Source organism: Passer montanus, unplaced genomic scaffold, assembly GCF_014805655.1.
Source record: "Passer montanus isolate IOZ18808 unplaced genomic scaffold, ASM1480565v1 scaffold10, whole genome shotgun sequence".
Lineage (NCBI taxonomy): Eukaryota > Metazoa > Chordata > Aves > Passeriformes > Passeridae > Passer > Passer montanus.
This window is the reverse complement of record NW_024356505.1, coordinates 11,210,400-11,223,663: the sequence shown is the minus strand read 5'-3', so window position 1 is coordinate 11,223,663 and position 13,264 is coordinate 11,210,400. Positions and strand designations below refer to the sequence as shown.

The window sequence follows — 13,264 nt, the reverse complement described above, 5'->3', positions numbered from 1 at the left end:
TGAAGTAGAAATATGTTAGGGCAAGAACATGGGAAGAAAAAGAAATTTTTTTTTCACTAATCAGCTTGAACACAAGCTGAGCTTGAGCAGACAATTTGCAGAATATTTTCTGTGAGTTCAGGTTTAGCAAAGCTAGGCAATAAATTAAACTTAAGAATGTATGCACTGTTTGTGTAGAAAATCATAAAATATTCTCAAGTCATGTCAGGTATTTATGATGCGATGCCTATCAGAAATACTCATGTCAACTCAGCCCTAAAAGTCAAACGCATTTCCAGTGTTAAATAGTGAACTATGTGAGATCAGATCACAAAACTATTGCTTGAAATGAACCTGACATCTGGGGGAACTGCTATGGTATTTTTAATGACATTACACAAATACTAATAAGACTGATAAGGCTGTTCTCATAGCAATTAAATTTTTTCAAAAATGCAGATGCTAAGGTTTTGGTTTTTTAAAAGTATAACCAATTAGAACTTCAGGAAGGTACATTAGTGAAAAAAAAATGCTGTTGGCAACTTTATAATTGGATTGACCCCATGCTCCATTATGACAACACACTCTTATAATTACAGTAATGTCTAAATGAGTACTAAATATTAAGGCTGTAATGAGTCATGTTGTTTTACACATGTTTTTAGCAGAGCACAATGCTAACAGCATCTGATGGCTCAGCTCTTGTTTCCTTTCCAAGAAAAGCAACCCAAACCTCCTCACAGCAACCTGTTCCTGCTTTCCTGTATGGGTCAGGAAAGCAGGCCTCTGTTTCCTCTCCACATGTTGCAACAGGAAGAGCACTACAGAGCTACTTCCTAAAGGAACTCTTCTTGCCCACCCCTTCCTTGACAGCCCTGAAAGAATTATGTGTATTATGTGCGATGGGGGAAGGAGACCCAGACTGCATGTCAGTGCAGGTCACAGTTACAATGCAGCAGATCTCAGAAAGGTGTAAGGTCTGATAAGAAGCGAGTCTTCTCTACTTGCTGTGTCAAATCACCAATAGTTTATCTAAAGGTCTGTGCCCTTGAAGCACAAAAATATATTGTTTTTAAGCATAACTGGAAATACCTTTCTATCAAGAAAAGTTGCCGGCTATGTGACTTTACATGGTGCATGCAGTTATTTTTCCAGTCCCAGAGATAATTAGCACAAGGGCGCTTTGCCAAGCTAAAGCTGAGAGAATATCCTTCACAGCCTTTCTGGGCATTTGTGTCCTTTTCCAATTTTTATGCTGCTGTCACTGGACTCTGGCATTTCTTACCTGATTCATTTGCTTTCTCTGGTAATCATATGCAATGAAGATATGCATGGCCAACATTTAAACAGGCTGCAGATCAATTAGTGGTCTTAAGTTTATCTGATTTTTATCAAAGAAGACAGAGCTTTGGGTCGATTGTCAGAGCCTGTGTCAAGTTGACCTTTTCAGAGACGTCTACATTGCCAGTCCCTTGGGCAACTTGTTGTCCCCTGTTAGTCTCTGAATGGCAGAAGTCTGTTCTGCTCAAGCACAAAGTATACACAGATGTCTATATTACATTCTTATAGGTTTGACAGCAACTGCATGTTGTATCTATAAACTGTCCTTTAGCAGTGACACTTCCTCAATGATGATAAGCTAATTTATGCAACTAAATCTCCTTTGTGCAGAAATGAAAGCTAATTGAGTCATTACAAAGTAATTCAGGAAGGAATACCTTGTATAAATTGGCTTACTTTATAAATCCTTCTCAAGTGGTTTTCATGCATCCTAAGTGGTGCTTAAGCAGTTTTGCTGCCATCACATACCCAGGTAAAAAAAAAAGACAGCTTTACAGAGCTATAAAAACATTATTTTAAAACAGCAAATGGAAGAGAGAAGAAAATAAAGGTAAAAAGAAAGTGCATACACAAAACAAAGAGGAAAGGTTTTAATTACCTGAAACAGTGGTAACTTCCTCCTGGCTCTTATTGCTAGGCACTTCAGCTTTTGAAGAAAGACGTTCTTCTGCAAAACAGATAACTGCAAATGAAATTCTGAAGGGCCACCTCAGCTGACAGGAATTACAGCCCTCATCAGCCTGAAAAACACACTCTGTATTCCCAGACTCTAAGCCTTGTTTACTATTTTGCACTTATACAGAAGTTGGAACATTGTTATTTCTGTGGTTTCCGCCATCCATCCAAACACTCCAAGAGCTTTCTTTCAAAATCTCAGTTGTGAACATCTGTTTCCCTTTTCACTCTGGTCTGAATGCAGCCATATAGAGCTGCAGTTCTGCTGATATTCAGTCATTCTGAGACAATTAGAATGAGGGTCCTCTTCTGCTGCATACATTTATTGCCAGAAAAGGATAAAGAAAAGGAAACCAAGGTGAGAAAAAGTATCCCCAGCCCAAGCAATAACTTGGTTGCAGAGAGCAGTATGCAACAAAGGCAGACGACATCTTACCTTCCTACAGACACTAGCTCAACACCTGCATGATGGGAATGCAGCCACTACAGACACCATGCCCTTCACTGCTCCTGCCCATTGTGCCTGACCATGGTTTTAAACAAGCCAGACTCTATCAAATGACTTAGTGCAAGTTTAGGAGACAAGAAAAGAGAAAACCTGGTAGTGATCAGCTCTAAAGTATGTTTTCTGGCTAGCAGACTTGGAACACTCTGAAATCCCCACAGGCAACTTCGAAAGATGTGCTCCATCCTCCCTGTCTGGCACAGACATTGAACTCTCTCATGTCCAGACCCTCACTTGAGTAAATCCACACTCTACTCAGTGCAGGGACACCAGATCTGCTCCTCACATTTGCCAGTACAGGGATATCAAATCTGCTCCTCGTATTTCCCAGTCAACAATTTCTGTTGATGATGTAAAAAAGGGGAACAAACTTTTAGCTGAATCCTGTCTTTAGGTTCATAGGAAGTAGAAACAAATTTATCTTGGCTTTACAATATATCAAAACTGACAAGGCTGCTGTACTGAATGAGGAAATAGCATATTGATAAACCCACTTCTCAAACATGAATTGGACTTTTAATACATTTAAAGTCTCTGGCTTTGCTACTCATCACATCGTATACAGATAGTCAAGCTTCTTTTTAAGATACACATTTCAGCAACTAGTTTTGATATTTTACTAATGATAGACAACAAATGAAGCACTCAGTGTTTAAAATGTTCCTCATTATGAAACTCTTATGTAACTGCCCATTTACTTTGACAAAGAGTGAATTTTATATCAAAAGTTCAAAGGATTTTTTAACCTTGTAAAAATTTAATCTATCCCACAAGACTGTTCCTGCAAACATTAAAGCAGATGTTTAAAGCACAAGAGTAGACCTGTTGGAATGAGTATGCATAATTGCTGCTAACCTCTATACACAGTCCTACAAATATTACAATTATAACATGAGATTCACTCTACAAAGAACTTTGAAATTCTGCCCTACTAAGCCAGCAGATTTTTTGTTCTCGAATCTTGACTAGTTAAAAATCTGGTAAAGACTAATATAAATTATTTTTTAAGCCAAGGCGGGGTGAAAAAGAACAGAAAAAAGAAGTCCTAGCAATAGAACAGGAGAAATCTGAAGCTGTAGTACACACAAAACACTCTAAACTGTGTACTGCCTTCAGATGTTCAAATGTATTCCCATACTTGGCATTAACATTTGTCACACATTTCCAAGTATGCTCATCTGTTTATTTTAAGAACTCACAATTGGAGCATAAATGGCAAAAATGCATCCTTATGTGCTGTCCAGAGCACTAGGAGGCACTGTCATTCTGTGGGTTCCCATGGTTACACCCCTCACAGGGAGTAATACCCCGGTATCAGTCACATTTTCTAGAATTTCTCCCTTTTCTCTGAAAAAAACCACCTTCATCCAACACACACACTATTATATTATTCTTTCATTAAATAGATGTTGATATTACCTGTTACTGAATGTTTGTACCTAAATCAGTTGCTGTGTTGAATATCCAATGGATTTTAGCTCTATCACTTGTCATGGTCATCAGACTAGTTTAAACTGAGGACTGACTCCAGTAGAGGGTAACTAAAATAAAGCAGCAGCAGAGGTTTGAAGAGACTTTTTTGTAAGGTACTGCTGAATACATGTAAACTGCATTGTGATTTCACAGATCTTTAGAATATATGTATTCTTATGAAATATATATTTCCCAGAAACAAGAGTTGACCAGATCAACATCTGAAGATATGAGTACGTCTGAATCAAAGCCCTGAATTCCAAAAGGTGTCAAATTCAAACAAAAAACTCACCATATTTGCATACTTGTTTGGATCTCAACTATCCCCACTTATCCCACCTTGCTTTACACTACAGAGTTGTCACAGAGAGAACAAAGTTTCAGGTACAATTAGACTGGAAAAGGCACTCCAGGAGCATGGTGGACATGGTTCAGCTGCTAATGGGCATTCAGTTCATGGCATCAGGCTGAAGTGACTGCACAGGAAACCTCCTCTGAAACATGCACAACATCAGATCCTTGGCACAAACCTCTGCTTTATGAACCTGTTGCAAATGGTTCACACTGTTTGCTAATGCAATCATGCTCAGAGTGGAGCAGTTGCAGTAGGCTTGGCTTAGGGTAGTAAAAAAGAACCTGTGGTTCTTAACTCATGTTTTCTGATATTATGGCCTGAAGCAGTAACTGTGTGCAGGCGGTGTCCTTTAAACAGAGCAACCTCGATTACCTGGGGAATTACAGCTGCAGTCTGATGCAACATGCATAACTTTGTGTTGCAACGTGGCACAGAGTCAAAAGATTAAAAATAAATTTAAAAATACAGTAAAAATACTTCTGGGGTTTTTTTTAAGATACTGTGTATAAGGAGTCATGCATATCTTTAAAATAATCTGTTCCAGTTTTTCCTCTGTACATCTTCTTCACACCATTGCTGCAGAGAGAAAATACTCTTTTCCACCTCACTATATCAAAATGAGACTAATCTACACTAACCAAACCAATGAACTCTTACAGAGCTGTAGATCCTAAGAACTCCTGAGATACAGATTATGTTCCGTACTATGCTGATACTTAGAGACCTTAATGGCAAACAACCTACAAAATTCTTGTGACAATGCAACAAGGAACTAACTATATTTGTTAAAGGTTTTCTTCAGTTAGTACATGAAAGTTGTTGAAAATAATTTACTTATTTAATTTGCAGTTTGAAGAAAAAACAGAAAAATAATCACCTATGACCTAGAATCACAAAAGAATCACATATAATTCTACCATCCACAAAATTTTAAAAGTGAACAATGAATTCTACATTTGCTGAGGTTTTCTACATAAATCCATTAAAGGGAGGAAGGAAAAAAGACTGTAATGCTTGAGTATAAAATAGATAAGAGTTTGGCTTGAACAGTGCATTCCTCCAATGGAATGCAGTTTCTCAATGATAAACATGCATAAATTTAGCAGTTTCCTCTACTAACATGTTACTTAACCATCATTTTACATTAGATTCTAATTTAATGCCATTATTATTTGGTATTCTATTGTCTTATAGTTTCTGACACATTGTCATTGCACAATACTAGTTTACACCTTGAATAATCCCAGTTTGTGAGTTAATATATTCTATTCAATGCTTTGATTACAGTAAACAAAACCAGCTCAGCTATGCAGCAAAATCTACCAAACCACACAGATGGTTATAAGCTTTTCATTGTGTGGTTTCCATAGCAATCATATTGCAAATCTGGAAGCTTCTTGCAAATAAGCAGCTTGTATTTACATGCCTCTCGGCTGCAGCAAGGAACACAACAAGTGAAGTTATTATTCCTATCACATATTGTTAGCAACATGACTGGAAGATGTTTTGATCAGTTTAGATAAAAAGTACTGCAGTGAACTAATTTTTCATCTATTTCATAATGATAGAAGCAATCACACACTTGTAATGCACATTATGTCTCTTCATTTGAAATCTCACTGCAATGTCAGAAGGTTATAAGCATACAAAAAAAGTCTTGTAAGATAGACCCCCCACAAAAAAAAATATTATTATTAAATCAATTTTTAAAACTACACAGTGTCTTTACTGTTGTACTTGGCAGGAAGGACAGATGCATGCAAAAAAAACAGGTGTGTACATGAACTCTGCTGACACTGACTATAACAGGTTTACACTGTTCTGTCCAAGAAAATATAAAAGAAATAATGGCATATTAACACCAACAGTATTACTCCTCCACACTGCTTTTTTGCTGCCAAATAATGACTCCACACAAATGCAAACAAGAACTTTCAAACCCAAATAAATGCTTACCAAGGGAAAGAGTCAAGACCTTTTCTCTCCACAATTTAGTTTTATGAATTGACCCACCCCCCATAAAAGATGGATTATTACTCTAATAAGGAACATAAATCAATCAAGCTACATAATTTTTCTTTTTAAATTAGCAAGAATTGGCTTTTTAAAAACAAGAGTATATGTTCAGCATTTAATATTTCCAGAGAAGCAGCAATACATGCACAAAATTTAAGAAGAAGATGGTTTGGCCAAACTGACATCTTCTGCTAGCATTTGTGGTGAGGGCTAGTGACCATCTGGGTCAAAGGAATAAGTATTAATGTCCTGTTTTATGCAGGGCCAGCAAATTGCTTTACCTGAGGTCAGTGCTCTCCAGCCTTGGGGATGGGGTCCTCTGCAGCATTCTCACCTGTACAGGCCTGTACACTTCACCCAAACTCTTAGAGTGTTTTAGCCTAAGCAGCTTCATAGATAATCTAGTAGGCTTACTTGCCTTGGTGTGTGTATTTTTAATGGCAAGGATTTTCATTTCTGGTATCTTCTTTCAGACTCCAGATTCACCCATTATATATGAGAGAGATCTCTCTGTACGAAGAGATCTTCAAATGCAATTAGCAGAACTCCAACTTTGATAATCCTCCAATATTCCCAAAGATCTGTGCCTTTCCCCCAGCTCCTCTGGGACATGGCAGTTTACTGGAAGATTTACACAAAGCTTCTTGACATTTCACCTCACCATTAGCAGCCTGATGTACTCTGTAAACAACAAAACAGTTTGGAAAAGGCTGCTGAAGGTGCTATTGTCTAGTCATAGTGTGGGTTTTTGGGGGCAGCAGAAAGGGGGAGACAGACTCTTGTTTTATTAAAGCTCCACCTTACTGTACAACAGTGCATGGTTTGAGAAGGAAAATGCCTTCAGGGCAGTAGGAGAAGTGGGAAACAAGTTGGCTGCTAGACAAGAGATTATAAACGTGAGAATTTCTTACCATGACAGAAGACAGGTAATTTTATTGCTACTTCTATGGGTCAGCTAGTTACCACCCAACAGCTCAAACAAAAAAAGTTATATTCCTGCATGGCAAACTTGAGTTTTAAAAAAACCAATTTCCACAACACAAGCAGAATGATAGAAACAGGTCACCCAACACAGGCTAAACACTGGGATTGCAGACAAGATGACATAAACATATGTCAGCAGAAGCAGAAGTTGCATCTGACTAAATGGTCATCATTGTGTTCAGAAATATGATGGGAAACAGGCATTACAGAAAAGTATTCCAAAAGAATACAGCAAGAGATCTCTGAATTATGAACAATATAAATTGTATCTTAAAGAAAAATAATATGCAAACTGAGATGCTTCAGTTTTAGTTGGTGACAACTCATGCCAATTCCTAACTCAAATTTCTCCCAACACATGTGATCCAAGTCTGATTCCAAGATAGAGGCAAAAGGTTTCATTCAAATATACCACCATCTAAACTGGATGGGACCTCCAACTAACATTTTTGCACAAGTTTTAACCAGCTCTTTGAAAACAACCATTATCTAAATTCTAAGGTAGGGTTAAATATACACACCACTCTTCCCAAACAGTAGACAGTAACAGAAGTCTGCTATTAATATTAACAATGTCCTCATTTCTCAATGACCTTGAATAAGTAGCACTGGCTTTACAAAATGAAAAAGCTAGAATAACAAAATAACTTTGGGAGAGATGGGATCTGTGGAAATTTCTCAGTCTAACACCCTGCTCTAACTCAGAAAGTTAGATCAGGTTTCTAGGAAACAGCATTTGGTCTCTTTTGGTACTCCACACTAAACTGTTCAGCAGCAGTTTTGAAGGGCCTGTGCATTTTAATAGCTCACGTATGACACAGCTGAAGCTAATGACTTTCTAGAACAGGATTAGCTCAAATTACTCAGTTTTGTCCAGATCTTGCCAAGTCCCCAGATGTGAGACTTCCTGCACTGCTTGAGAAATCCTGCACTTTTTTTCCCTTTAGTTGCACTCCTTTTATCTTTAAAGGTGCTACTGTGCACCACTGTTACTCCCAGTTGTCTAAGCAATAACTAAACCAGCCGGCTCAGCCGAAAGTGAAGCACTGCCTCCTGTTGAGAAGACCTTGGGAAAGTTGCCTCATCATCCTCACAGAAAAGGTTAGTAGATTTTGTTGTAAATTAACTCAGGATCACTGCTGCAAACAAGGAGAAGAAGTCACATGAGAGTAGTGGAATGTCACTTAGACATTTCCAGGAGAAAAAAACTCTCTCAAAACAAACTTTCTGTGGCACCACCCAGTCAATCTTAGCACATATAACGGTCTGGCTTAACCAAAACCAAAAAGCAGATACAACATCCCTTTCCTAAGAAAAGTATTTCACAGTTACAGCATTTGCTAAACTAAAGAGGAAAGTAAATCAAAAAATTCCCAGTCCCACTAAGGACAAATAGCAAACACACTTTATGGCTGTGGTTCTCTAGTGTTGAACAGAGTAACATTTGGATCATATAACTGTTGCTATGAAGAATAATAACAGAGAGAAGAAGCAGAAAGAAATGAGTAAATTTGGAGAACTGTTTGAGAGAAAAAAAGTATCTCTTTCTAAATACATTTGTGAAAAAGACACCACATTTTTCCTATATTACCACACATATAGGAATTCACATGAACTATAGTAGCACAATGGATTTTAAAAAATCACATTTTTAAAAACTGGAAGATATTTTTTGGCCTGTCACTATTTTACTGGAAAAAACAAGAAACAAGTGATCAAAGAACACATCTCTGGAGGAAAAACAGCTACTCTCACACATACAAAAAAACAAAACAAACAAACAAAAAAACAGAAAACCAAAAAAACCCCACAACATTTTGGCAAGGTCATCCACAGTTGCTGCAAAGTGGTTCTCACTCTACTCTGCAGCCTGTCACAAATTTTCATGAAATCTAGAATGCTTTGCTTTATTTACCTTTTCTACTTGCTGAGACCTAAATATATGTTAACACCTTTCCTCTATCTTTTTCTTTCCTTCCCCCAGTATCAAATATTCCAGTAACTTTGCTTGCCTGCCTTTGAACCATTCTGTGGTCACAGACAATAACCTCTTCAGACCCCACAATTTTGTACATTGACCAAACACATAACTTGATAGTACGAAAGTGGCTGTTTCCAGGGCTTCACAAGGCCCTTCAGATTTAAAAAAAAACTGTCAAAATGGGAGGAAAAAATATTCTCAGTCACCTGAATGACCAAACAGAATATATTCATGGGGACAACTGAACAATCCACAGAGGTGCAGGCAATTCCCAGTTCTAGTTATGAATATATTAAGATTTCATGAACTCAGCTTCCTGCTTGGAGCTGTCCTTGCAAATAAGCAATCTTCAGTCATGTTTTGAGTGACAGCTCAATTCAGCTTGGTTGGCCACTTCCTTGCATTAGTCTTCCAAACAACAAATAATCGAAAATATCTGATTAAAACCAAATCAAACCAAACCAAACAGAACCTTCTCAATTTGTGTACATACTCTACATTCCTTTTTTGGGGGTTTTTTTTTGGGTGGGGAGGTAACATAGATGCAAAAGAATTAAGAGTTTTTCAATTCAAAGTTAAAGTAGGAAAAAAATTGCTAGTCTAACAGAACTAGGAGAAAAAAGAGAAGCATGTCAAATCTCAGTTACACCAATACACCAATAGCAAGCTTTGAAGGAGAGGACATAGAAAAAAGGCAGAAAAAGCAGGAGTACCTACCAGGGAAGACCACTTAGAATGCCTAATTTTGGGATATTAACATTTACTTGATAAAGTTATCTAATTATTATTAATAAAATTCAATATAAATATGCCAAAGTGCAATGTGCACTGCATAGAAATAAGAGATGGGTTTTGCACTGACCTTTTTATTTCCTCATGAAGAAAGACCTGATAATAGTAATTCTTCTCAAGAGAAAAGATAAAGGTCATCACAAGCAAGTTCATCATGGATATGCACACAATTATTATAATGAAGAATAAATGAAATTATAGAGATCCACTTCCAGAAACTCATTCATTGATTTCCCATTTTCATATTCACAGACACACTGTATTTGCAAATAAAGTCACTGTTTTGGGATTTTTTTTTTTGTCAGAAATCAAGTATAATTGATTGTCTAATCCTATATGCTGAGTAAACTGGTCAGAATATATTAAACTCAGAAATCAAAAAATTGTTTGATGGGCCATCAAAGAAGGTGAAAATTTCATAAGTTACTTCAAAATCCAGCTCAGTACAAATTCCTTAAGTCTTATTAGGTACTTTTTTAAGTCTTACCTTTACTTTTTTGATCAAGATATTACGTAACAACTTCCACACCTGAACAGAAGCATCTCTGAAGATAAAGCTTCATGCTAAATTTCAACCAAAGCACAATTTTGGCTCTACTTCTAAAATTGTTCCCAAAGCCTCAATTTTGGCACACCAAATTGAGGCCATAGGCATCCTGCATAAATCCATGCTTAAACATTTAAAGAAATAATAAAATATTTTATAACTCTACTCTTAACAGGTCTCAACAATGTAGAGAATAATTTTTTGGGCTTTAATGTTTTTAAATATTCATCTAATTATTTGGCTCATGAACAAAAAATGCTTCCTTCTCTGTTCCCCATCACCCTAGTAAAAAAAAGTAGTTGCAATTATTGAACAGAATGCAAATTAGTTTCTCAAAGGGACAAAAGCAACAATTTTTAAGTTTATTTCATGGTTTTATTGTAGGTTCATAGGAATCTGTGCTAGAGATTGCTGGCCTAAATACATGTGGCATGTACATCAGAATATTCTTCTAAACGTAATAAAGATTTATATGAATTCACTGTAACTAAAATAAATTTGTTTTTCTCTCAACCTGTAATAGCTCTTAGCTATGTAAATAATTTAAGTGTTCAATATGACATTTTATAAACCTTATTATTAAAATGTTTTGCTAAAATAAATGTGGTGGCTATTAAAATCTACATAGAAAGTATAAATAGTTCCCCATGTAAATACATTTAGCAATCAAATATTCAATTAACTAATCTATACTGTATAACTCTGTACTACAGTGTTATTTGACAGCCACGTACAGCAGTTCTATTTCTCAAGCTTAAATTTATATGATAGAAAAAGTCTGTAAATGTCAAGTAAAGTTTCTCATAATCATTGATCAGCAGCAAGACTTAAATTTAAAAGCCATTTCTGAAAACTACATATTCTTAATTATGACAAATGGGACTTGACATAAAATTTACATACATACAATTCATAAAGCATCTTGCTTAAACCACATAATATCCTATAATAATCTGCAAGGTTAATGTATTCAAATTTATAGTATGATTCCTGAACTTACTCAAAAAAGGGACAAAAGGCAAGGCATAGCTCATGTCAGCGAAATGAAACACAATACAGTTGTTGGCATGTTTCCACAAGCAAAGTCTGGCTCCCAGATGCTTCTCTGTAACTCCTTTAAAAATGCTATACCAGGACATTTTTGCATTCCCTGTGTTGATCACTAACTGCACACTGACAAAAAAAATTTCATCAGTTTTCACCCTTTGGGTATTTCCATTGAAAATAACAGACTCACACTACTGCTCCTTTTCACTGTTTATGGGCCAGGCCATTAAATGAAATTATGTCAACTACACTAAATCCTTTCTCCAACTAAAATGATGAAATGAAGTGAAAATGTTATTGCTATGATTCACTAGTATCAGGTTAAATCAGAAACATGCAAAAAATTATACTTGCAATGCAGACTGTTTACAAGTACCACATTTGGAATAACAGTCCCATATTAATCTCTACAAATGCTATCCCATTCTTCAATTCTCATACATTAGGTCCATACTGGGAGCTGCCACTCTGGATGGCAGATCTTACTAGCCCTACACAACACAAACCACAATGCACCTCAGAGAGAAGAGGTAGGACACTGGGATATGGCAATAATTCACATGCAGGAGATGACAACTTCTCCCCAGACAGCTCCCCAGGTCAGTGTGGGATTGGCATGCAGTTGTATCTCAAGAGAACCAACCCATGGCTTCTGGAGTCCCATACTACCAGAATGCACTCCAAGGCGGTGCTTTCAGACTGCCAGAGACACAACACGGTCCCAGTCACACTGTAAGAGCACTACTTGTATGTCTGAGACAGGCAGTTTATCCAGGAACTAGGTTTTATGGCCTGTATGGAAGCGATAAAAAAATCACATCTGTCTTGAACTTTTCTTTACTGAATTATCTGAAATTGCTGTTCAACATCTACTGATAGAAATGTGTCACTTCTTATCAGAGAATCATGCAATCATTTGGGTTGGGAGTAACCTCTAAGATCACCTCATTCCAACACCCATGCCATGGGCAGGGAGAGCTTCCACTGGATCAGGTTCCTCAAAGCTGCACACAACCCACCCTAACACACTTCCAGCAATGTGGGGCATCTAAAACTTCTCGGGACAACCTGTCCCGCTGCCTCACCATGCTCACAGCAAAGTATTTCTTCCCAATATTTACTCTTAATTTTTAAGGAAGAAATATTTGAGAGAGGTATGGAAACAAGATAAATTCAGTTAGTATATTTTAGGACAACGGAAGCATGACCCTCACACTAGGATCCACACGCTTTCCGGTAGATAATGCTTTCTTTTGAAAATGCAATTCCTTCCTTTAATCCCCAGTTCTGTGTTAAGATTCAAGGACAGGATAATTGTTACAGACTGCTAAGACAGAATGCTTCCACAACCCAAAGATAGAAGTATTGAAACATCTTCTTTAAGGATATTCTATGTTCCAGAGATCCTAAAGTAGTTTTTATTAAAACACAGAGTTTTTAGTTGAAGGAAAATAAGATCTGCTAGGAAAAGTTAAGACCTCAAAAAAAGGACTGAAACAAAATATCCACTGTGACAACCATCCCCTTTCTGGATAAGACTGTCCTCCTGTCTTTCCATTTAACACAAAT

At 36.9% G+C, this 13,264-nt stretch overlaps 1 protein-coding gene across 1 annotated transcript in view; it reads right to left on the bottom strand.

The window, feature by feature from the left end:
• Positions 1–13,264, bottom strand: part of SKAP2 (src kinase associated phosphoprotein 2) — a 109,506-nt gene that overhangs the window by 17,299 nt on the left and 78,943 nt on the right. The window contains exon 10 of the mRNA XM_039713878.1: positions 1,919–1,987. Within this exon, the coding sequence (XP_039569812.1) occupies positions 1,919–1,987 (69 nt within the window). The remainder of the gene's footprint in view (positions 1–1,918; positions 1,988–13,264) is intronic.